Genomic DNA, 27343 nt, shown 5'->3' with positions numbered 1-27343 from the left:
TTACTCCTAGAGTAGTGAAAATTTCATGAATTAATTGCTATGTTGAGACGGGGAAGTGATTCAATTTTGAAAGCCCTAGGTCAAAGGTCAAGGTCAAGCAAAAATGTCGACCGAATTAATTCTAACCTTAATCCCAAAGTTTGTACATGGTTGTCACACAAGACTTCAAATAGCCCCTGGGCTTATGGCATATATATATATATATATATATATATATATATATATATATATATATATATATATATATATATATATATATATATATATATATACATACATACATATATGAGTACGCACATATTTATTCATTTACAATGTATTTCCTTTCTAATAGATTTTTTTTTGCAAGGCATACCATCAATTTTTTAAAACGGAGGCAAGAAAATAAAGCTTTTGTATTAATGTCTGTAGGTTCACCTTTATGTGCTGATGATGACCTATTTTTTCTATCAACTTGGGGTCATCATACATCTATTAACCTTAGCTTATCTTTACATTAGTACTTAAAAATTACGGTGCTACTATAGCGTGAGGTCTACCGCCATATGTCGCCTACCCAGGCAGAGGGTGAGGTCTACCACGCGACAAGCTTGGACCTTCCGCAACCTAAATGCCATGGGGTACCAGCATTCTACAGTGAACCACCAGCAATATTATGTGGATCCAGCGACAGGAGCACACACACAGGCAATTGAGCGATCGTGGTTGGACGCTATACCGATGATTCTGAAGAGATTAATGCGAGGTGTTTGTCGTCAGCTGTTCCAGTCTCATCTTTATTTTTGCTGGAAGGTGATGAGAAAAAATTCCAATGATCTATTTGTGTCTTTCTTAGTAGATGTACGAAGTGTGTACCGCTAGGATAAATATATGGAAATATATGATAACATGTTTATTTCTACCTTTATTCCTTTTTTTAATGTAATTAGAAATCCAATTATCTATTTAAGTCATTTCTAAAATATGTTTAAATGAAGTGTTTATTGCTTAAACAAATGTATGAAATGTGTTTTATCTATGAGGGACGAATAATTTAGCAGTAGACCGATAACATGTTTATTTTTACCTTTATTCTTTTTTTTTAATGTAATTAGAAATCCAATTATCTATTTAAGTCATTTCTAAGATATGTTTAAATTAAGTGTTTATAGTTTTGTATCGCTAGAATAAAGATGGAAATATATGAAAACATGTTTATTTTTACCTTTATTATTTTTTTTTCAATGTAATTAAAATTCCAATTATCATTTTAAGACATTTCTAAAATATGTTTAAATTGAGTGTTTATTGCTTAAACAAATGTATGAAATGTGTCTTATCTATGAGGGACGAATAATTCAGCGGTAGACCTCACGCTATAGTGCTAACGGGAGGTAGACCTCACGCTATAGTGTGGTAGACCTCACGCTATAGTAGCACCAAAATTACTAGGGTTGTAGCTTGTTTCGAGACATAAGCTCCTGTGGCAGAGGTCTTCACTCTGTGTTTTTCTAGTTTTCCATGTTATTGATGACACGTATAATTTCAATATTTAAACCACACTATAGATTTTCATAAGCAATGCCATCATACAAAGGCATAGATTAATATCCAGGAAAACTATAACTTTATGACGCAGCTTCTCGATGTTGGCCGTTGTGACGTAGCGGACCCGGATTGGCCATCCCACGCCGGGGTCTAGAGTCGTTTAAATAATGGGAGGCGTCGTAACGGACGTTTGAGCCGAGCGCTGACATTACCGAGGTGGCAGTGGAGAGTGGACGATCTGGGACGCTTAAATCATTCTTCTTCTTCTCCCGCTGACTCCAAGACACGAGCATCTCGAAAAATCATCTCTTCGATAAACATCTTATTGTTTCTTCCTCAAAACAAACACTAGCTGTTGTCAATGTGGTGTTGGCAAACGATGGAATAACGTAGATTTTAGGAGAGCATTTATATCACTAGTATTTTTGACGGTTTCCCTTCAAAATAAGTTTGGAAAGTATTGAAGACTTCGTTACATCGTTCCCATTTCTTGGTGAGTAATTAAGTTATTTTTTTTTTCTGTAGATAAATTTCAAGTTATTGATTAGTATAAGTTACTGTGTTTTTAGAATTTTGAGAGCCAGGGAAGTCATGAGAGAGAGAGAGAGAGAGAGAGAGAGAGAGAGAGAGAGAGAGAGAGAGAGAGAGAGAGATTGCAAATGTAACTGGGGATTATAGAGAAGACGATGGATTGACGAGCTGAGAAAATTTGCGTGTATAGACAGGCATAGAAAGACTATAAACAGACGCGAGTGGAGGAACATGCCTAAGGTCTTTGTCGCGCAGTGGTTTAGTCATGGTTGATGATGATGATGGTGATATATACTGTATATCATCATCATCATCTCCTCCTACGCCTATGGACGCAAAGGGCCTCTGTTAGATTTCGTCAATCTCTTCTTACCTTGAGCTTTTATATCAATACTTCTCCATTCATCATCTTCTACTTCGCGCTTCATAGTCCCTAGCCATGCAGGCCTGGGTCTTCCAACTCTTCTAGTACCTTGTGAAGCCCAGTTTAATGATTTGTGAACTAATCTCTCTTGGGGAGTGCAAAAAGGACGCCCAAACCAGCTTCATTTACTCCGCATCATGATCTCATCCACATATGGCACTCGAGTAATCTCTCTTATTGTTTCATTTCTAATCCTGTCCTGCCATTTAACTCCCATTATTCTTCTGAGGACCTTGTTCTCAAATCTACAAAATCTATTAGATATTGTTTCATTGTCATGCCGCGACTTGTGTCCATATATTATACTAAATTATTTAGAATAAAACGAGAATGTCCATATATTATACTAAATTATTTAGAATAAAACGAGAAACTGTGGAAAATAATGAATTACTTTGCAGATTGATTACCTAGATAGCAATTTTATATTTGGCGGGTAAATATATTTTAGAAATGATACTAGCTACAATCCATTATCGAAGAATTTTGACTTTTTTTTATTATAATTTATGGGAGTATAGTTTGTTGCATTTTACTCGGGAGCTAAACCATACGCATGCACACTCACATATGCACACATAAACACACACACACACACACACATATATATATATATATATATATATATATATATAAATCGTTCTATTTTCAATTTATTGAAGAAGCCATTAGAAATATAGATCGATGGAAACTATTTATGTGTATATAATGGTAGTGATCATTACAATGGATTCCTCCTTTGTGATGAATGAAAAATTAATCATTCCATTAATAATAATAATTTCAAAAGTAATAAATCTAATAATATTGATGATAATATGCCTGAATTGAAGCGTAAGTTATTGCTTTTATTTGACCTGATCAAATTTATTCAGCAATATTAAAATTGTACCCAACATGAACAACGGCCAATTAAGAAATGATTAAATCTTTCATTGAGATACTAAAGAGAAGTAGACAGTTTTTAGACACAATACATTAAGTGTGTTCGCGTTAAGATATTTTAAGCAAGTTTTTTCATATTTCTTAGGCCTACCATCCTGTGCATTCAGATCTTCCCGGATAGTACCATCCTGCTCGTAATACTATACTCAATTTTTTTAATGAGGCGCATTTGCACCTACTCGCAGGGGGGCCCTTTTAGTTCGGAAAAGTTTCCTGATTGCTGATTGGTTGGAAAAGATGTCTCTAACCAATCAGCTATCAGGAAACTTTTCCTAGCTAAAAGGGATGCGAGTCGGTGCAAATGCGCCTCATTAAAAAAAATTAGTGTAGGTATGCAATTAATTCTAATAGTCAGGCCTTCTCCATCATGAGGCTCAATACTACACAGTATTTTAAGTTTTATTCCAGCTGTGACTAAGTTGTGGAATGATCTTAATCAGGTAGTTGAATCGGTAGAACACTGAAAGTTCAAACTTGCAGCGAATGTTTTTATGTTGAATATTCTGACATAAGTCTCACTATAATCTATTTATGAACGATCTATTTTAATGTTGTTACTGTTCTTGAAATATATTTTTTTTAAATTGTTCATTACTTCTCGTATAGTTTATGTATTTCCTTATTTCCTTTCCTCGTTGGGCTATTCTTCCCTGTTGGGACTCTTGGGCTCACAGCATCCTGATTTTCCAACTTTGGTTTGTAGGTTAGCTAATAATAATAATAATAATAATAATAATAATAATAATAATAATAAAAGTAGCCATCGAAATTAGAAGATTCCCGAAATTATGGTTGAAAAATTGAAACTATATCACCTTGTGACGCAGGCATCATTCTAGCAACAGGAAACATGTACCAATTTTAACATTCAGATCTTTCTCCTGAGAATTTTCAAAGAAGAGGCAAAGGTACTGCGTGCCGTACTTATTTTGCATATCTTTTTTTGGATGACCATCGCTAACCCAATTTGTTCCTTAGATATTCATGACATGATCTAATCTTTCAGAAATACTATGGCTGACACCCACACTGTGTATTACATAAGACTTATTTTCAGCTCTTTTCACTAGGCCTATATTTGCACTGTAATTGTTCAGTGGCCACTTTCCTCTAGGTAAGGGTAGAAGAGACTCTTTAGCTATGGTAAGCAGCTCTTCTAGGAGAAGCACACTCCAAAATCAAAACATTGTTCTCTAGTCTTTGGTAGTGCCATAGCCTTTGTACCATGGCCTTCCACTGTCTTGGGTTAAGTTCTTTTGCTTAAGGGTACACTCGGGCACAATATTCTATCTAATTTCTCTTCCTCTTGTTTTGTTAAGGTTTTTATAGTTTATATAGGACATATTTATTTTAATGTTGTTACTGTTCTTAAATATTCAATTTTTCCTTGTTTCCTTTCCGCACTGTGCTATTTTCCCTGTTGGAGCTCCTGGGCTTATAGTATCCTGCTTTTCCAACTAGGTTTGTAGCTTAGCAAGAAATAATAATAATATTGATATTAATTAAAATAATAATATTGATATAATAATTCGTTCATCAACCACTTAAGAAAACGTGGTGAAATGGTTTGTGCATCGCCAGGATCAGCAAAGTTGTACTAGTCAGGGACAACCATACTAGGTTGGTTTGCTGTGAGTGATTAGACGAAGATCTTTTATCATTACCAAACCGCAGTGGCCAGAGTAATGATAAAAACTTGCCAAACCTCTGACATGATTAAGGACATGTCTGAGGACTTTGTCATCTAATGGACTAGAAACTATTGCATTTGGTTGTTGTTGTTATTGTTGTTGTTGTTGTTGTTGTTGTTGTTGTATGAAGCAGCCAATAAGATTCTGAAATGATTTTCCGAAGAATCAATGGAGCGATTTATTTTTATGGTTTATACAAAGAGAGCGAATTATTTGGGTTTAATCATAAAATACACTGACAATGTTAGCAGTGATACGAGGTTCTTTGAAGAAAAGGTTTAAACCTTTTGAACTGGTCACAAACGATCAATTTAAAAAATACAGTTCTTTTGATATCGAGGCATTTATAGTAGCTTGTTCTTTTGGCAGACATTAAAAGAAGAAATTATAATATTCAACTGCCAACATCACACAAAAGCAGTTTTTTGTAGAATATACTTTTTTTTGTGGTAATATTCTTTAGTTTTTTATTACTACATAATGGTTGTGGTGGCCTATGTGGTAACGTCCCTGATTGGTGATCGCCAGACCTGAGTTAAGAGTCCCGCTCAAACTCGTTAGTTCCTTTGGTCGCTGTAACCTCAGCATCCTTTTAAGCAAAGGATAGGGTGTTTGGGGGAGCCAATAAAACTACTTGCTGAGTAATCAGCAGCCATTGCCTTGCCTTAGGCGCTGATCATATGTATATATGGTCAGTCTCCATCCTTGTGAGCAAAGGATGGGGGCTGCTTTTAGGGGAGCCCATAGGTCTATCTGCTGAGTCATCAGCAGCTATTTCCTAGCCCTTCCTGGTCCTAGCTGGGGTGGAGAGGAGCTTGGGCGCTAATCATATGCTATATATATGTCACTGCCCCTTGTCTCTGCCCTTCATGAGCGGCCTTTGAACCTTTAAACCTTGGGTTAATTAAGGTATGAGTGGTTTAGGCCTACCTCAACAGATAAAGAACTTTTAATCATCAGAAATTAACTTTATTTAATATACTAAATTAGTTCCTTCTCTACGTGGTACCAATGACCTGTTAGCTTCTCAATATCTTATTCTTTGAAACTGTTTTTCACAGACTTAAATTTAAGGCTTTGGGTGACGGTTGCACCAAATGGATACATTATTCTGCTATCTTTTGCAAGTCTTTAGGGGTGCAGTGTAGGTATGTTTTACACACACACACACACACACACACACACACACACACACACATATATATATATATATATATATATATATATATATATATATATATATATATATATATATATATTTCCCTGTCACGCCAATTTTATCTACCCAAGTCCGCGGATGGACTAAAAAGTCAGAGACAACCAAAATCCTTGTAGTTCCTTGGTTATTTTCTCTCTCTCTCTCTCTCTCTCTCTCTCTCTCTCTCTCTCTCTCTCTCTCTCTCTCTCTCTCTCCAAATGATCATCAACATCATCTCCTACGCCTATTGACGCAAACGGCCTCGGTTAGATTTCGCGATTTCGCCAGTCGTCTCTATCTTGAGCTTTTAAATCAATACTTCTCCATTCATCATCTCCTATTTCACGTTTCACAGAACACATTAATTAAAACAGTTGCGTTGTTATACGATCAAAGAGGGAATTAGATAATTCCCTTTGAAATGTATATGGTCTTTTAAAAAAAAGCAAAATTGTTGGAACGAAGTCTGTGTTTTACCCGAAACTCAAACGACATCATGAGTAAACGACCTGGCTATTTATACTGTTGACAAACTTAGGGTTGAATGAACCATTAGAACGTGTGGGATATTTTAGCTTTCTGTAAATTTTGTCAATTTTAATTGTTCAATGATTAATACTAAAAACATACGTGTGAAATATATACACATAATATATGTATAAGTATACGCAAAAGCCAGTAGGAAATAATAAAAAGCTTTAGTACCAAGCGCTTTCGTGCATTTTAATACACTTCTTCAGGGTACAATAAAAAGTGAGACATTGTACCCTGAAGAAGTGTATTAAAATGCACGAAAGCGCTTGGTATTAAAGCTTTTTATTATTTCCTACTGTCTTTTGCGTATACCAAGCCACGTGACCCTTGTGGCAGTAAAGCATATGTATAAGTATGTGTATATGTTTCCCTTTCTGAGTGGGGATACCTTAACGTGGTGAAAGGGTAGCGTATCGCCGTGAAATACATACGCATAAATATATGTATAAGTATGTGTTTATGTATCCCTTTCTGAGTGGGGATACCTTAACGTAGTGAAAGGGTTTGCGTATTGCCGTGAAATACATACGCATAAATAAATATATGTATAAGTATGTGTATATGTATCCCTTTCTGAGTGGGGATACCTTGACGTAGTGAAAGGGTTTGCGTATTGCCGTGAAATACATACGCATAATATATGTATAAGTATGTGTTTATGTATCCCTTTCTGAGTGGGGATACCTTAACGTAGTGAATGGGTCTGCTTATCGATATGATCAGCAAAGCTGTACTAGTCAGGGCCACCCATATTAGGTTGGTTTGCTGTGAGCGATTAGTCGAAAATCTCCTACAATCACCAATCCGCACTGGCCAGCGTGGTGATGAAAACTGACCGAACCACAGACATGAATTGACATATCTGAGGCCTTTGTCCTGCAGTGGACTAAACAGCTGCATTTGTAGTTGTTTGGTTGTGTAAATGTATATTTTCTAACATATAAATGTTAAAAGTGTCTGGTTTCGGTTCCAGTTTTATCATAGTAGATACTCGCCAGAACGTCAGCCGGGGAAGCCCAACACCCCACTGTGGTGCCCAGCCACAGCAGTGGCCTTCCTAGTAAACAGCTTGAACTCACGGTCCCGGGCTTGGATCGATCTGCTGCCTTGCGAATGCTAGGAGAACGCGTTATTACTTTAGCCAGAAGTCACCACATGAATCTTATGAGTCAATCAAGATACTTACACATTTCCAGGACTTGGATGTCTGGAAATTTCCTTCCAAGCGATATTTCCAGGCATCCAAGTCCTGGAAATATGCGAGTATCTTGATTGACTCGCATATTTCCAGGACTTGGATGTCTGGAAATATACTTGCATATTTCCAGACATCCAAGTCCTGGAAATATGCGAGTATCTTGATTGACTCGCATATTTCCAGGACTTGGATGTCTGGAAATATACTCGCATATTTCCAGACATCCAAGTCCTGGAAATATGCGAGTATCTTGATTGACTCGCATATTTCCAGGACTTGGATGTCTGGAAATATACTCGCATATTTCCAGACATCCAAGTCCTGGAAATATGCGAGTATCTTGATTGACTCGCATATTTCCAGGACTTGGATGTCTGGAAATATCGCTTGGAAGGAAATTTCCAGACATCCAAGTCCTGGAAATATGCGAGTCAATCAAGATACTCGCATATTTCCAGGACTTGGATGTCTGGAAAGATCGCTTGGAAGGAAAATTACGCAGCTGTCATTGTCACATTCATCTTTTAACAACAGTGATATAATTGCTTCCACAGCATTATTGGTATCACACCAAATGCTTTTTTGTTGACCAGGCGGACATGAGTCTTTTTATAGTTTGTTTATGACATATTTGTTTTTGATGTTGTTAATAGTTTATATGTGACATGTCTGTTTTGACGTTGTTACTTATTTTAGAATGATTTATTGTTAATTTGTTCTCTTCATTTATTTATTTCTTTATTTCCTTTCCTCACTAGGCTATTTTTCCCTGTTGGAGTCCCTGGGCTTGTAGCATCTTGCTTTTCCAACTAGGGTTGTAGCTTGGATAGTAATAATAATAATAATAATAATAATAATAATAATACACTTGTACAGAATGTGCATGAGCAGTGCATCGAACATCCTTACAATCATTGCACCATTCACCCATAGCTTGCACCCACTTATTAGTTTTCTAAATAACAAGGGCTCTCCTTTCTAAAATTTCCCAAAACCTACGTTACTCTGTATACTGTATACAGGTCTATGTAGATCTTTCTCATTTCGTAACTCTAATAGCTTTTCTGATTTATGTATTTTTCCTTACCTATTTCGTCCATTTTTTTTTTTCATGACCTATTTTTTGGGGAAAAAAAGTCGGAAAACCCACTATTCCCTGACCAATTTCGTCCATTTTTCCTTCATGACCTATTTGTAGGGAAAAAAGGGACGGAAAACCGACTATTCCCTGACCCATTTCGTACAGTTTTAAATTGTGACATGTTTTTAGGAGACAATTTTTTTGGGTGTAAGAAAACCCCCTTTTTCCTGTCTTAATTCGTCCAGTTTCAACTCTGGACCTTTTTTTAGGAGACAAAATATTTTTTGGCCAGAAAACCCAGTTTTCCTTGACCTATATTGTCCATTTTACCCTCATGACCTATTTTTAGACTTTTTTTTTTTTTTTTTTTTTTTTTTTTTTTTTTTTTTTTTGTCAGGAAAACCACTTTCTCCCAACACATTTCGTACAGTTTTAACTTGTGATCTATTTTTTTGGAGACATATTTTTTTTGGTCAGAAAAACCACTTTTTCCTGACCCATTTCGTCCATTTTACCCTCGTGACCTATTTTTAGGATAATTTTTTTTTTTCATTTGTCAGAAAACCCATTTATTCTGATCCCTTGCGTCCATTTTCCGCTCATGATCTGACTTAAGGAGGCAATTTTTGGGGGTTAAGGAAACCCACTTTTTCCTGACCCATTTCGTCCAGTTTTACCCTCATGACTTATTAGGAGACAAAAAATTTTTTTTTTTTTTTTGTCAGAAAACCCACTTTTTTTTCCTGACTCATTTTGTCCAGTTTTAACTTGTGACCTATTTTTAGGAGACATTTTTTTGGGGGGGTCAGAAAAGCCACTTTTCCTGACCCATTTCGTCCAGTTTTAACTTGTGACCCATTTTTAGGAGACAAATATTGTTTTGATCAGAAAACCCACTTTTTCCTGACCCATTTCATCCATTTTACTCTCATGACCTATTTTCAAGAGACAACAAAATATTTTTTTTTTTATCAAAACCCCATTTTTTTTCCTGACCCATTTCGTCCATTTTACCTTCATTACCTATTTTTTGGAGGCAACAAAATATTCTTTTGTCAGGAAACCCACTTTTTCCCGACCCATTTCGTCCATTTTACCTTCATTACCTATTTTTTGGAGGCAACAAAATATTCTTTTGTCAGGAAACCCACTTTTTCCCGACCCATTTCGTCCATTTTACCTTCATTACCTATTTTTTGGAGGCAACAAAATATTCTTTTGTCAGGAAACCCACTTTTTCCCGACCCATTCCGTCCATTTTACCTTCATTACCTATTTTTTGGAGGCAACAAAATATTCTTTTGTCAGGAAACCCACTTTTTCCCGACCCATTTCGTCCATTTTACCTTCATTACCTATTTTTTGGAGGCAACAAAATATTCTTTTGTCAGGAAACCCACTTTTTCCCGACCCATTTCGTCCATTTTACCTTCATTACCTATTTTTTGGAGGCAACAAAATATTCTTTTGTCAGGAAACCCACTTTTTCCCGACCCATTTCGTCCATTTTACCTTCATTACCTATTTTTTGGAGGCAACAAAATATTCTTTTGTCAGGAAACCCACTTTTTCCCGACCCATTTCGTCCATTTTACCTTCATTACCTATTTTTTGGAGGCAACAAAATATTCTTTTGTCAGGAAACCCACTTTTTCCCGACCCATTTCGTCCATTTTACCTTCATTACCTATTTTTTGGAGGCAACAAAATATTCTTTTGTCAGGAAACCCACTTTTTCCCGACCCATTCCGTCCATTTTACCTTCATTACCTATTTTTTGGAGGCAACAAAATATTCTTTTGTCAGGAAACCCACTTTTTCCCGACCCATTTCGTCCATTTTACCTTCATTACCTATTTTTTGGAGGCAACAAAATATTCTTTTGTCAGGAAACCCACTTTTTCCCGACCCATTTCGTCCATTTTACCTTCATTACCTATTTTTTGGAGGCAACAAAATATTCTTTTGTCAGGAAACCCACTTTTTCCCGACCCATTTCGTCCATTTTACCTTCATTACCTATTTTTTGGAGGCAACAAAATATTCTTTTGTCAGGAAACCCACTTTTTCCCGACCCATTTCGTCCATTTTACCTTCATTACCTATTTTTTGGAGGCAACAAAATATTCTTTTGTCAGGAAACCCACTTTTTCCCGACCCATTTCGTCCATTTTACCTTCATTACCTATTTTTTGGAGGCAACAAAATACTCTTTAGTCAGGAAACCCACCTTTTCCCGACCCATTTCGTCCATTTTACCCCCATGACCTATTTTCAAGAGACGACAAAATATTTTTTGGTCAAAAGCCCAATTTTTCCTGACCCAATTCATCCATTTTACCTTCATGACCTATTTTCAGTAGACAACAAAATGTTTTTTTTTGGTCATAAACACTTTTTTCCTGACCCATTTCGTACAGTATTAACTTGTGCCCTATTTTTAGGAGACAATTTTTTGGGGGTCAGAAAACCCATTTTTTTTTTCCTGACCCATTTCGTCTAGTATTAACTCGTGGCCTATTTTTGGGAGACAAAAATTTTTTAGGTGAGAAAACCCACTTTTACCTGACCATTTCATCCATTTTACTCTTATGACCTATTTTCAAGAGACATCAAAATATTTTTTGGTCTAAAACCCAATTTCTCTTGACCCATTTCGTCCATTTTACCTTCATGACCTATTTTTAGGAGGCAACAAAATATTCTTTTGTCTGGAAACCCATTTTTTCCTGACCCATTTCGTACAGTTTTAACTGGTGTTCTATTTTCATGAGACAACAAAATAAATAGTCCGAAAACGCAATATTCCCTGACTTATTTCGTACAGTTTTAACTTGTGACATATTTTTAAGAGATATCTTGTTTTCCTCAGAAAATTCACCTTTTTTTCCCTGACCCATTTCGTTCAGTTTCAACTCGTGACCTATTTTTAAGGAGACAACAAACTAGATTTTTATTTTATTTTTTTAAATTTTTTTTTATTTTTTTAATTTTTTTTTCTCCTCCATGACCTATTTTAAGGAAACCATATTTGTAATATTTTTGGATTGGGAGAGGTTCTATATTTTAATTTTAGTCTTTTTCAGATTTTTTTTTCATCGCTTATATTTTATGATTTTTTTTATTTATTTTTTTTTTTTTATTTTTTTTTCTCCTCCATGACCTATTTTAAGGAAACCATATTTGAAATCTTATCGGATTCGGAGATTTTCTGTATTTTAATTTTAGTCTTTTCCAGAATTTTTTTTATCGCTTATATTTTATAATTTGGATTACATCATTCACTCCCAAATAAATTTAGGACCACTTATTAAGTATCGAGGTCTACTCCTAGGCCTATGGGATGCATAATTACAAGAGCCCGTGCTTGGCTACAAGGTCCAGGCAATGTTAAAAAAAAAATCTCAGAGTTGAATAATCGCTACAATAATAATAATAATAATAATAATAATAATAATGATATTAATGATAATAATATCAATAATATTGATAATAATGAAAATAGTAATATTAATAACAATAATAACAATAATAATAGTAATAGTAATTTATAACAACAATAAAAAAACAATAATAACAACAACATTAACAATAATAACAATACTAACAAGTTCCCTATGACAAAATAACCTTTAAAAACTCTCTATTTTATACCACTTCAATATTTGTTAATAGCTTCCTTCTGCCCTTAATTTAAAAACATATTGCAAAAAAAAAGTTCACATCAAGAAATTCTACTCTTTTTTTTTTTTTTTTTTTTTTTTTTTTTTTTTTTTTTTTTTTTTCTCAATGATAGACAATGTTGGTTAAGGCCTTTGCTTGCTTGCTTGCTTGTTTGTTTGATTGCCTATCCTTATGCTAGGCACGGGCTCTTGCATGACAGACCCTAAAGGCTCAGGACTGAATGACAATATATAAATGTGGAGTGTGTTACCCGTAGACATTTTATTATTAATCTTATTTTCTTTATTATAATGATAATTAACATAAAAAACTAATGACTGGAGTTTTAACGTGGCGAAATGTTTTATAAATCGCCTTGATCAGCAAAGCTGAAATAGTCAAGGACACCTATACTAGGTTGGTTTGCTGTGAACGATCAGAAAAAGGTCTCCCAACATCACCACCATGCACTTGGCCAGCGTGGTAATAACTGGCCAGACCCCAGACATGAATAAAGACATGTCTGATGCCTTTGTCCTGCAGTGGACTAGAAACGGCTGTATTTGTTGCTGTTGTTGTTGTTGTTGTAAAAAGTGTAACACGTATACATCTGTGCTAATGTGTTGCGAATGAATTTATAAGTCGTCTCAGTTCTTGCAAAAAAAAAAAAAAAAAAGAATGAATTTGTAAGTCGTCTCAGATTTTGCAAAAAAAAAAAAAAAAGAATGAATTTGTAAGTCGTCTCAGATTTTGCAAAAAAAAAAAAAAAAAAAGAATGCATTTGTAAGTCGTCTCAGATTTTGCAAAAAAAAAAAAAAAAAAAAAAAAAAAAAAAAAAAAAAAAAAAAAAAAAAAAAAAAAATTGTAAGTCTCAGATTTTGCAAAAAAAAAAAAAAAAAAAAAAGAATGAATTTGTAAGTCGTCTCAGATTTTGCAAAAAAAAAAAAAAAAAAAAAAAAGAATCGAAACAACTCTTGCATGTTAAGGAATAGTAGATCAAAATGACATTATCTCTTAACTGCATGCTTGTTCCGCTTTCTCTCTCTTAGTCCCGTCGTTCCAAGTAAACCATTATTGTGTTACTGCCGAATGACAAATTGGAAGCTGGTCTTAATTTTTCCCCAACTGACCTCATTTGAAGTCGCCTGGAAAAAGAAGGCAAGCAACTTAGAGTAAAGAAGAGTAGAGGAAAGAGATAGATGCAGGAAAAAGATTGACATATTTAGAAACTTATTGTTGGTAGTAGGATGGTTAAGGCAGTAGGCACCCGTCATTATTATTATCATTATTATTATTATCATTAATAGCTCAGCTACAATCCTAGTTGGAAAAGCAAGATGCTATAAGCCCAAGGGCTCCAACAGGGAAAAATAGCCCAGTGAGGAAAGGAAATAAGGAAATAAATAAACGATATAAGAAATAAAATAAAATATCTTAAAAACTTTAACAACATTAAAACGAATATTTGATATATAAACTAGAAAAGGACTTGTGTAAGCTTGTTCTACCAAAAAAAATTTTGCTACTGCTAGAGAGTTGTTGGGTCCTTTGGCTAGCCAGATAGTACTACATTGGAGCCCTCCTTGGTTACGGCTCATTTTTTCTTTGCCTACAAATAAACAGAATAGTCTGTGAACAGAATGACATATTTAGAAACGTATTGTTGGTAGTAGGTTGCCTAAGGCACTAGCTACCCGTTGAGATACTACTGCTAGAGAGTTATTGGGTCCTTCGAGTAGCCAGATAGTACTACATTGGATCTCTTTTTGGTTACGGCTTATTTTTCCTTTGCCTACACATAAACAGAATAGTCTGAGAACAGAATGGCACATTTAGAAACTTATTGTTGGTATTAGGTTGGCTAAGGCACTAGCCACCCGTTGATATACTAGTACTAGAGATTGTTTGGGTCCTTTGACTGGCCGGATAGTACTACATTGGATCCCTCTTTGGTTACGGATCATTTTTCATTGCCTACATATACACAGAATAGTCTGGCTTATTCTTTACACATTCTCCTATGTCCTCATACACCTGACAACACTTAGACAACAGTAAAATTCTTCTTCACTCAAGGGGTAAACTGCTGCACTCGAAAAGATAAAAGAGACTCTTTAGCTATGGTAAGCAGCTCTTCTAGAAGGTCACTCCAAGATCAAACCATTGTTCTCTAGTCTTGGGTATTACCATAGCCTCTGTACCAAGGTCTTCCACTGTCTTGGATTAGAGTTCTCTTGCTTGAGTGTACATTCAGGTACACTATTTTATTTGTTTCCTTGTTACCTTTCCACACTGAGCTATTTTCCCCGTTGGAGCCCTTGGGCTTATAGCACCCTGCTTTTCCAACTAAGGCTATAGATTAGCAAGTAATAATAATAATACGCTCGCAGTATTTCAACCCTGATAAACACAGAGACGAATTGAAGGAAACAACTGGAACCATTAAATTTCAAGTTACCTTCGATTCAGCGCTGTCCTTAAAACGCAGGATTATTGTGTCCAAGTTCTTGATAAAACTATTGGGCAAATGGAACATTTACTTTTCAAAGCAACATAAATTTGGCATCAGTGAGATATTTTTGGGCTTCAGAAAACAAGGAATGTATTGCCAACTGATCCTCTTATTGTCTGTCAATATATATACAGTATATATATATATATGTGTGTGTATATATATATATATATATATATATATATATATATATATATATATATATATATATATATATATATATTTCTTTCCAGTCACGATCAGAGCGCAGAGGGAGTAGTCATACCCTGGTGAAAGGGGATACCCAAAGAGGTACACTCAGAAACCACACATTTCCACAAATTTCCAAACCATCGGGTTGTAATCAAGAATGGAGAATAATGACACCTAGAAGTACTTTTTCATGTGTGAATTTATCAGAGAGAGAGAGAGAGAGAGAATATGAATGTTTGATTTATTTATGGTTTTTATTTCTATAATAGGTGAGATATAAGAGTAAAATTTACCTGAGAGAGAGAGAGAGAGAGAGAGAGAGAGAGAGAGAGAGAGAGAGAGAGAGAGAGAGAGAGAGAGAGAGAATCTGAATTCATTACAGTAGGTTTACCTATAGGTTTGATATACAGGAGAGAGAGAGAGAGAGAGAGAGAGAGAGAGAGAGAGAGAGAGAGAGAGAGAGAGAGAGAGAGAGAGAGAGAGAGATTAGTACAGTAATTTTACCCTTATGATATACAGGCGAAGGAGAGAGAGAGAGAGAGAGAGAGAGAGAGAGAGAGAGAGAGAGAGAGAGAGAGAGTGAGTGCTTGAGGCTCTTACTTATAATCACAACATTAATTCCATGAATGGAAGCTAATTCCCTTTAAGTAAATTGATTGTAAAGTAATAACTAGGATTTTACTCGAGCGCCTTTGAAATGTTAATTTCGTGAAATGATAATAATTCCAAATCCCCGTAAAGTGCTTTTCTAAAAGGAAATAGATGATCTCTTTGCTTAATCATGCTTATAAAAGATTATTCCTCAGGCATGTATCCATACAGTATATACAGTATGTAGATATATATATATATATATATATATATATATATATATATATATATATATATATATATATAATATTTATATACACAGACATATCTATATATATACACATACTTAAACATTCTTTTATATTATATTATATATATATACATACATAAATATTCTTATATATATATATATATATATATATATATATATATATATATATATATATATATATATATAAATATTCTTATATATATATATATATATATATATATATATATATATATATATATATATATACACATATATATACAAAACTTCTAAATATATATAATGAAGGTAATGATTATTTCTTTATTTTGTTAGTTGCCTTCCGTAAATGCTTTACAATTTCCAATGTTGTACATATATCTATCGGTCAATTCACCATCATCATCATCATCATCAGCATCATCATTATCATATCATCATCTCCTGAGCATATTGACGCAAAGGGCCTCGGTTAGATTTCGTCAGTCGTCTCTATCTTGAGCTTTTAATTCAATACTTCTCAATTCATCATCTACTATTTCGCGCTTCAGAGTCCTCAGCCATATAGGCCTGGGGGTGTCCAATTCTTCTAGTGTCTTGTGGAGCTCAGTTGAAAGTTTGGTGAACTAATCTCTCTTGGGGAATGTGAAGAGCATACCCAAACTAAATTATCTCCATCTCTATCCTCATCATAATCTCATCCACATATGACACTCGAGTAATCTCTCTTATATCTTCATTTCTAATCCCAATATCCTTCTGAGGGCTTTATTCTCAAATCTACTATATCTATTGGAGATTGTTTTATTGATCATTTAGATTGTGGTGGCCGATGCGGTTACGTCCTTGACTGGTGAACGCCAGACTGGACTTAGTCCCGCTCAAACTCGTTAGTTTCTTTGGTCGCCGCAATATCATCATCCTTGTGAGCTATGGAGGAGCTTATAGGTCTATCTGCTGAGTCATCAATAGTCACTGCCTGGACCTTCTTGGTCCTAGCTTGGGTGGATAGGGGGCTTGGGACTGGGGATAGAGTCCCCCTCAAACTCGTTAGTTTCTTTGGTCGCTGCAACCTTACCATCCTTGTGAGATACGGATGCGGGTTGGTTTGGGGGAGTCTATAGGTCTATCTGCTGAGTCATCAGCAGCCATTGCTTGGCCCTCCCTGGTCCTAGCTTGGGTGGAGTGGGTGCTTGGGCGCTGGTCATATGAATATATGGTCAGTCTCTGGGGCATTATTATTATTATTATTATTATTATTATTATTATTATTACTACTTGCTAGGCTACAACCCTATTAAAAAAAAGCAGGATGCTATAAGCCCAGGGGCTCCAACAGGGAAAATAGCCCAGGGAGGAAAGGAAACTTAAGGAAAAATAAGATATTTCAAGAAGGGCTATGTCACTGTCCCTAGCCTCTGCCATTCACGAGCGACCTTTAAACCTTTGAATCCAGCCATTGTGAAACCTCTGATGGCAATCACATCAGTAACTATTACTATCTTCAATATATTCATTACGTCGTTTGCCATTGACCTCGTTCACAGCTTCCCTGCAATGACTTCAAAGCCTTTCGACGAGACCACTCCTTTACCCTCGTTAAGTAGTGATTAAAAGCCATTAACCTCCATTAACCTCTAATGAAAACCAAATAACTATTGTCAATCAGTTAAGGGATCGGTGGGGTGTGGCTTGGGCTATGTAGCCTTTGGCTCGAGCGAAACACAGTCGTGTTTAATTGATTTTTTTTTTTTTTAAATATTATAGTTTGATAATGATACAGAATCTGTAGTTACTAACTTTTAAAGATAAAAAATGAGGATTTTCACTGCTAAGAAGTTTGCGCTGAGTGACACCAGAATTAGTTTTTAACAGACTTTGGGTTAATTGGATGCGTCGTCAACATCACCTTCTGAACTAAAGATGCACTCAGTTGAGAGCATGCCTTCGCCACGCTTAGCAGTCTTATTTTGCTCTGAACTCTCCTGCGTATTTGTACTTTGGTGTATTTACTTAAAAAGCGAATGGATTTGTCCTTGGGTCATACCCTACATGCCCATCATGTTTTGCTGAAATTGGTCAAGTATTTTTTGCGTAATATTCACGAAAAAAAAATAGTAATAGCCATTTACTTTAATTTACGATTATTTTCAAAGTACTGCAGCGCACTTGTACTTTGACATACTTTATCTAAAATGTCACAGATTCATCCTTGAGTCATACCCATTAGTAGTAGTAGTAGTAGTAGTAATAGTAATAGTAGCAGCAGTAGTAGTAGTAGTAGTTGTAGTAGTAGTATTAGTAGTAGTAGTAACAGCTAAGTTACAACCGTAATTGAAAAAGCAGGATATTATTATTATTACTATTATTATTATTATTATTATTATTATTATTATTATTATTACTACTAGTAGTATTATTATTACTACTAGTAGTATTATTAGTATTAGTAGTAGTAGTAGTAGCAGCAGCAGCAGCAGCAGCTAAGCTACAACTGTAATTGAGAAAGCAGGTTATTATCATTATTATTATCATTATCATTATTATTATTATTATCATTATCAATATCATCACAGTCAACCTACACCATCTAAAAATACCAAAGCTACTGCAAACGCCAAGTTAAACCGACTTCAAAACATAAACAACGATTTTGTAAACAAGCAAACAAACAGGTCAGCACTGGGCCCTCAGCTGCCATCCCGTAAACCTACAAGATCCTAGAACAAATGGAGAAGCATTGCAACACAGAGTCAAGTCTCATCTATTTGTTTAGGTGTTGTTGCTGTTCTTGAAATGTTTCAAGTAACTGCAGATGAAATCAAAATAGCAAATAATATTCATTATCTCTGACGCTCCAATAATATTAATTCTCTCTGACGCAACAGAAAATTATAGGAGATATAGTCAATTTCTTTTAACGATGCAGATTTGCACCGACTCGCAGCGGTGTCCTTTTAGCTCGGGAAAGTTTCCTGATCGCTGATTGGTTGGACGAGATAATTTTAACCAATCAGCGATCAGGAAACTTTTCCGAGCTAAAAGGGCACCGCTGCGAGTCGGTGCAAATCTGCCTCGCTAAAAGAAATGGACTATAGTTGGCTAGTCTTAAAGCCTTCTGTTGTTCTGATTATCGGAAGTAGGTTTTACAGCAACCTAGACACATTTGACATCGTTTACTGATGCATTTTCAACATTCCTTTTATTCCAACTAGTTTATAAAAATTACCATGCAGAATTTAACAAAATTACTAGACCTAATCTAACCCGACTTTCATATCTCTAGAATATACGAACTAAATTTAACTGGAAATATACAGTCAATAAATTGAGTTTACTCAGATTTTTTAATTTTCCGAGCATGCGTGAAACTAACTCAAACACATTAATGTTCTATTACAAATATAGGACGAAAAAGGATTATAATAGCGCCACTGTATTGATAGTTGGTTATTTATATGCTGTTTGGGTCAGTAAGAAGAAACGATATACGAAAGAGGAAACAGATGCCTTTCTTAAGAGTAAATTTCAATATGATCGGTGGCTTCTGAAAAATATCTATAAAGAAAGAATGAATAAAATGTTCACCAAAAAGTATATAAATTATTGTTTTTAAGTGACTAAGAATTAAGATCAAGATGTGTGATGTTGTAAATTGTTAAATTAGATGGATTTGTTTATAGAAGAATGCAATTAAATGTGATTATACTGTAAATATTGTGATTGTAAAGAATATGTAATTTAACTTTTTAATAAAAAGATAAAAAAAAACTCCATTTTCGGAGTTTAAAATAGTATTTTTGCAATTCCAGAATAACAGCCGTTAGATTTGTTATGGTATAAACTGTCAATTGTATAGGCCTATGTTATTTCTCTTCCTCTTGTTTTAAAGTTTTTATAGTTTATAGTTACTTCTCTTGAAATATTTTATTTTTCCCTATTTCCTTTCCTCATTGGGCTATTTTCTCTGTTGGAGTCCCTGGGCTTGTAGCATCCTGCTTTTCCAATTGGGGTTGTGACTTGGCAGGTAATAATAATAATAATAGTAACTGTAACTGACATCAATGCGTGGATCTAACTGCATTTTCGGAGTTGAAAATAGTATTTTTATATTACCAGATTAATCGAGCGTAAGAATTGTTATGGCATAGGCCTATCTTATTTCTCTTCATCTTGTTTTGTTAAAGTTTTTATAATATATATAGGAGATATTTATTTTAATGTTGTAACTCTTCTCAAAATATTTTATTTTTCCTTGTTTCCTTTCCTCACTGGGCTATTTTCCCTATTGGAGCCCCTGGGCTTGTAGCATCCTGCTTTTCCAATTGGGGTTGTGGCTTGGCAGGTAATAATAATAATAGTAACTGTAACTGACGTCAATGCGCGAATCTAACTGCATTTTCGGAGTTTAAAATAGTATTTTTGCAATTCCAGAATATTTGAGTTGTTATATTTGTTATGGTATATACAGTCAGTTGTATAGGCCTATCTTATTTCTCTTCCTCTTGTTTTGTTAAAGTTTTTATTGTTCATATAGGAGATATTTATTTTCATCTTGTTACTCTTCTTGAAATATTTTATTTTTCCTTGTTTCCTCTCCTCACTGGGTTATGTTTTCTGTTGGAGTCACTGGGCTTGTAGCATCCTACTTTTCCAAAAGGGGTTGTGACTTGGCAAGTAATAATAAAAATAGTAACTGTAACTGACATCAATGTGTGAATCTAACTGCATTTTCGGAGTTTAAGATATTATTTTTATATTACCAGATTAACCGAGCCGTAAGAATTGTTATGGTATAAACAGTCACTTGTATAGGCCTATCCTATTTCTCTACATCTTGTTTTGTTAAAGTTTTTAGCTCATATAGGAGATATTTATTTTAATCTTGTTACTCTTCTTGAAATATTTTATTTTTCCTTGTTTCCTTTCCTCACTGGGCTATTTTCCCTGTTGGTGCTCCTGGGCTTGTAGCATCCTGCTTTTCCAATTGGGGTTGTGGCTTGCCAGGTAATAATAATAATAGTAACTGTAACTGACGTCAATGCGCGAATCTAACTGCATTTTTTGAAGTTCAAAATAGTATTTTTGCATTTCTAGGATAACAGAGGCGTAAAATTGATTACAGGTTAAACCGATATCTGCATAGGCCTACATGTCGAAAACTGACATTAAAACCTACTAGAATTTAAAAACGGTATGAGTGAATGGGAGCAATTTCTTTATTTCTATGAAAGAGAATGTGAAATTTTATTCAATTCTAACATACTTTCATTGCTTTTTCTAAATATAACCGAAAAACCTGGATAAAAATGTACTGTTAGCAAGATAAAATCAGATATTGAAATAAGAATGGTCATATTCAAACAGAATAAATTATGCTAATATAACTCGGTAACCTGTCCCCTTTATTTCACTTAACCAGCAATATGCGTCAATAGTAGTGTTCGTTCCATATTCAAAAATTGTTGGCAAAAGAAGTGGTCTGAGTTATGCAAATTGAGTAAGGGATCATAATCTTGAAAGTTTCATGACAACCGGAGCGGAGATTTTAGACTCATCCGTTATTGAGAGAGAGAGAGAGAGAGAGAGAGAGAGAGAGGGGGGGGGGGGAGAGCAGTAACCACACTATGGTTTACAAGTTGCCAACGCAGGAGCTCCTGTCTTACATAAGATCGGGCAAATCTAGAACGAACTAACGTACACAATATGTTATTTCTACCAGAATTTTCTGTTATGCGTTTAATGATCATCACCAAGGAAGAAATTAAAATAAATATCGTCCAGTTAATCTAATTGAAATGAATAAACATTAGCTTAATACCACAACTACGTAGTTAAAAAAATGCTTTATGGAATCCTAGTAGATCACAATGGACGTTTGGAAAGCCTATTGGGGAAAAAGTTGAACTTTAATGAAGTTGTGGAATGATCTTCCTAATCTCAAAAGTTCAAAGTTGGAGCAAATGTTTTTATGTTGACCAGGCTGACATGAGTCTTTTTATAGTTTATATATGACATATCTGTTTTTGACGTTGTTAATATTTTATATAGGACATATCTGTTTTGACGTTGTTACTGTTTTTAGCATGATATATTGTTAATTTATTCTCATCATTTATTTATTTCCTTATTTCCTTTCCTCACTGGGTTATTTTTCCATGTTGGAGCCCTTGGGCTTATAGCATCTTGCTTTTCCAACTAGGGTTGTAGCTTGGCTAGTAATAATAATAATAATAATAATAATAATAATAATATACAAATTAAGTGAGAAATATATATCACGAAACATATTTAGATAAGTGGTGGTGGTAACCGCATTTCTAGACCTAGGGTGGCAATAGATAGTTCGTGAGCGCTTTTCCATATGGCCATCTGTCTGCAAACATATTTTCTAGAATTTAGATCAAGTCATTTCCCCCAACAGGGATTCGCTCTAGAGAAAATGAACACATGTTACTACACTACCATATTCATTCTTTAAGTCTGGCCTATTTTTTATACATTCTCCTCTGTCCTCGTACACTTGAAAGCACTATTATCATTATTGATATTTGCTAAGCTATAACCCTAGTTGGAAAAAACAGGATGCTACAAGCCCAGGGGCCCCAACAGGGAAAATAGCCCAGTGAGACAAGGAAACAAGGAAAAATGAAATATTTTAGGAACAGTGACAACATTAAGATAAACATTTTCTATATAAACTATACAACTTAACAAATCAAGAGGAAGAGAAATAAGATAGAAGAGTGTACCAGAGTGTACCCTCAAGCAAGATAACCGAAATATTCTTCTTCACTCAAGGGGTTAACTCCTGCACTATCATAATTCAATGGCCATTTTCTTCTTGGTGATAGGGCAATGTCACTGTCCCTTGCTTCTGCTATTCATGGGTGGCTTTTAAACCTTTAAAACTTTAAACGGTGAATATTCCCTTTACTGCACCATAATAGTTCAATGGCTATTTCTTCTTGGTGAGAGGGAGAACAGACTTTTTAGCTATGGTAAGTAGCTCTTTTACGAGGACACTCTAAAATGAAAGCATTGTTCACTAGTCTCAGGTAGTGCCATGGCCTCTTTACCATGGTCTTCCACTGTCTTGGGTTAAAGTTTTCTTGGTTGGGGGTACACTCGGAAACAATTCTATTTGTTTTCTTATTTCCTTTCCTCACAGGGCTATTTTCCTCGTGGAGCCCTTAGTATTATAGCATCCTGATTTTCCAGCTAGGGATGTAGCTTCGCAATTAATAATAATAGTTCCATATCCTCTGTACCATAGTCCTCCACTGTCTTGGGTTAGACTTCCTTGCTTGGGGGCACACTCAGGCACGCTGTTCTATCTTCTTTATTTCCTTCCCTCACTAGGCTATTTTCCATGTTGGAGCCCTTGGGCTCATAGCATACTGCTTTTCCAGATAGGATTGTAACCTAGGAAGTAATAATAATAATAGTGCCATATCCTCTATACCATAGTCCTCCACCGTCTTGGGTTAGAGATATCTTCCTTTGGGGCATACCGAGGCACGCTGTTCTATCTGTTTCTTTATATCCTTTCCTCACTAGGGTATTTTCCCTGTGGAGCCCTTGGGCTTATAGTCCCCTGATTTTCCAACTGAGGTTGTAGGCTTAATAATAATAGTAATAATGATAATGATAATAACTACTACTTCATACCAACCCCACATACATAGTAGGTCTAATGTACTGCAACGATTTCTCCACCTCACAGTTCGGTATATGGATCACGGGCGGAAAAAGACAATGAATCTTTCGCGTGCAAACGTGAGAAGAAGAAATTTAAATAATTTGCTTTTCATCCGGAAAAAAGGGGTTTGTCTTCCGCCTTCTAAAAATACCTTCCTTCGTACATACCTCGAAATCGAGTTAAGAGTGAAATGACGGCTGAAGGTTTTCTGTCAGGTTGATAAAACGAAATAAAGTTTGGGTTGCACAGATAAGGAAAGGCGTGTTGGAGCATTAAATTTCTCTCTCTCTCTCTCTCTCTCTCTCTCTCTCTCTCTCTCTCTCTCTCTCTCTCTCTCTCTCTCTCTCTCTCTTTTTATCCTTTAGTTTACTTTCCTTTCCTCAATTATTATTTTTTAGTTCTCTCTCTCTCTCTCTCTCTCTCTCTCTCTCTCTCTCTCTCTCTCTCTCTCTCTCAAGACTGCATAGTTAAGTCATAGATAGGTACTTGCCTTTATAGTATTTCCATATGTTTTTAAGAGAGATGAATCTTTTTTTTTAAATAAGAAGAGTAAGCATAAAGAATACATTCATTCTTTTAAAAACGATTAGTTTTAAATGACTTCATACATTTCTAAGTGCTTAAAATATCTTGTATCTTTTTATCTCATACATAGAATTCATAATTTCATAAATCCAATTTTTAACTGCATTGTATGGCCTAGAGAAGTCATCATCATCATCATCATCATTTCGCTAGTTGTCTCTATCTTGAGCTTCTAATTCAATAATTTTCCATTCATCATCACCAACTTCACGCCTCATAGTCCTCATCCATGTAGGCCGGGGATTCCAACTCTTCTAGTGCCTTGTGGAGCCCGGTTGAACGTTTAGCCCACTTCTCTAGGGCTCCTAGCTCACTTATCCATGACGCTTTTTCTGTGTTGGTGTTAATCCCATAATTATTCTTTCCTATCTCTGAGTTGTAACGAGCTATGTGCTAAAACTGTAGTAAAAGTTAATACTGGTAAGACCATCTGATTAAATGTCTTTCTTTTTAGAGAAAGTGGTATTTTACTTTTCATACTCTCACTTTCTTTACTGAAATCTCTCCATCCCATATTTATAGTTCTTTTAATTTCAGCCTCATGATCAGGATGCTAGAAAACCTCAAATCAATCAATCAATCAGTCTCATGTCCTGGGGGAAACACTGTCTCTCCTAAGTATGTATGTTCATTACCAGTCTCTAGAGGTTGTTCCATAACCTTTATGTGTTCTCTCTGCATATACACTGAATTGGAAACACACTCTGTCCTACGTATCTATATCCATTAACAATCTCTAGAGGCTCGTCCATAACCTTTATGTGTTCTCTCTGCATTTAAACTGAATTGGAAACACTCTCTGTCCTACGTATCTATATCCATCAACAATCTCTAGAGGCTCGTCCACAACCTTTGTGTTCTCTCTGCCTTTACATTGAATTGGAAACACTCTCTGTCCTACGTATCTATATCCTTTTTAGAGGCTCGTCCACAACCTTTATGTGTTCTTTCTGCCTTTACATTGAATTGGAAACATACTCTGTCCTACGTATCTATATCCTTTTTAGTGGCTCGTCCACAACCTTTATGTGTTCTTTCTGCCTTTACATTGAATTGGAAACACACTCTGTCCTACGTATCTATATCCTTTTTAGAGGCTCGTCCACAACCTTTGTGTGTTCTCTCTGCATATACATTGAATTGTAATAAGTCTTATCGAATTTGCTTCCACATTGTTTTGGCCTTCAATTTATGTCAAGTTTTCAAATCATCATAAAACGCCGTCTAGATTTATCACTGAAACACGTGGGTTGCTCGGGAGAAAACATCCAATAAGTCTTTTGACTCATTTGTATGTAGATCCAATTGTTTAGGTTAGGCCCCAACACAGTTAAGGTTTTGCCTCGCATATGGGATGCTCACGTGACTTTTAAGCATGAGAGAGAGAGAGAGAGAGAGAGAGAGAGAGAGAGAGAGAGAGAGAGAGAGAGAGAGAGAGAGAGAGATGGCATCTGTTACGCATTTATCGTGAATCTTGGTAGATATATTGGTGATAACTAACAAGATTATTATTATTATTATTATTATTATTATTATTATTATTATTATTATTATTATTATTATTAGCTAAGCTACGAGACTCGAGTTTGAAAAGCAGCATGCAATAAGGCCAAGGGCTCCTACAGGGAAAAATAGCCCAGTGAGGAAAGGAAACGAGAAAATAAATGAACTGCAAGTGAAGTAATCAACAATTAGAATAAAATATTTCAAGAACAGTGACATTGAAACAAATCTTGCATATGTAAACTATCAAAACTTCAAAAAAAAAAAAAAAAAAAAGAGGAAGAGAAAAAAAATATAGAATAGTGTGACCAGGTGTACCCTCAAGCAAGAGACCTCTACTGTTTATCCTGGAACACATGTCAATTGAATGTTTCTTTTCTTCATTTCAGGATAAAGATGTCACCCTTCTGGTTAGTTGCGCTGAGTCTAGCCCTCGGTTGGCATTCGGTATATTCCTGTGGGCATCCTTCCGACCAATACCCACAAATGTATATTGATTCGCCACGCCCTTTGGAATCTGAAAGGGCAGTTCCCATCCCGGCATCATGGTATCTCCAGAGACTTGCCTCGGGCATCCGACATCCATCAAGGAGTAGCGAGTCCTTCAGGGATGTTGCCAATAACTACCCATCGCAAGGGGACCTGCAGCCCTTTAAATACGTCCCTAACATGGAGGACACCTTTGGGGGGCTCCGCCCCCCATCCAAAAGAGCCGAGGAAGTCATGCTTCTAAGTGGACTTCCTAATAGACGTGAGGACATAGATCCAGTGGCCAAGAAAGCTCTGAGTCTGTGGGTTACTCTTCACAATCCCAGGACGTTCATGACGAAGACCCAGGGGGCCATGACGAGGAGGTTCCACTCGACTTCCGCCGAAGGCGACGAAGAAGGGAGTCGGAAGCGCCCTGTTGGTCAACCACTTCGATGGGGGAGATAACTTTTCTTCTTCTTTCATGAGGATCCTTTGAAGAAACTGCCTTTCTGTTTGTCTTCGTTTATGAATGATAAAGGCATTATATTTATATAGAAAATACTTTTGCCTGATATACTGTATATTTATTATAACTAATCATTTGGAAAACATTTACGAAGAATATTGTAACTCGTATTTATGGACTCCTTAAATAATGTTTTTATCTTCGTTTATCAATGACAAACCATAATGTTTATAAAAGAGTATTTTGCCTAATATACTAAATATTTACGAAGAATATTGCTAC

At 35.5% G+C, this 27343-nt stretch overlaps 1 protein-coding gene across 1 annotated transcript; it reads left to right on the top strand.

Annotated features, from left to right (window-relative positions):
- Positions 1 to 1762: 1762 nt before the first annotated feature.
- LOC137645048 (uncharacterized) lies at positions 1763 to 27343 on the top strand. The gene is made up of 2 exons (XM_068377903.1): positions 1763 to 2020; positions 26514 to 27343. The coding sequence occupies exon 2, from the start codon at positions 26521 to 26523 to the stop codon at positions 27058 to 27060; it is 540 nt and encodes a 179-aa protein (XP_068234004.1). The 5' UTR covers positions 1763 to 2020; positions 26514 to 26520; the 3' UTR covers positions 27061 to 27343.

The sequence above is a fragment of the Palaemon carinicauda genome, chromosome 8 (genome assembly GCF_036898095.1).
Source record: "Palaemon carinicauda isolate YSFRI2023 chromosome 8, ASM3689809v2, whole genome shotgun sequence".
Classification (NCBI taxonomy): Eukaryota; Metazoa; Arthropoda; class Malacostraca; order Decapoda; family Palaemonidae; genus Palaemon; species Palaemon carinicauda.
The sequence above is the reverse complement of the archived record's forward strand: the minus strand, read 5'-3'. Positions and strand labels throughout refer to the sequence as shown.

Excerpts from the sequence above, each read along its gene's own strand:
- LOC137645048 (XM_068377903.1), top strand. The coding sequence starts at position 26,521 with ATGTCACCCTTCTGGTTAGTTGCGCTGAGTCTAGCCCTCGGTTGGCAT.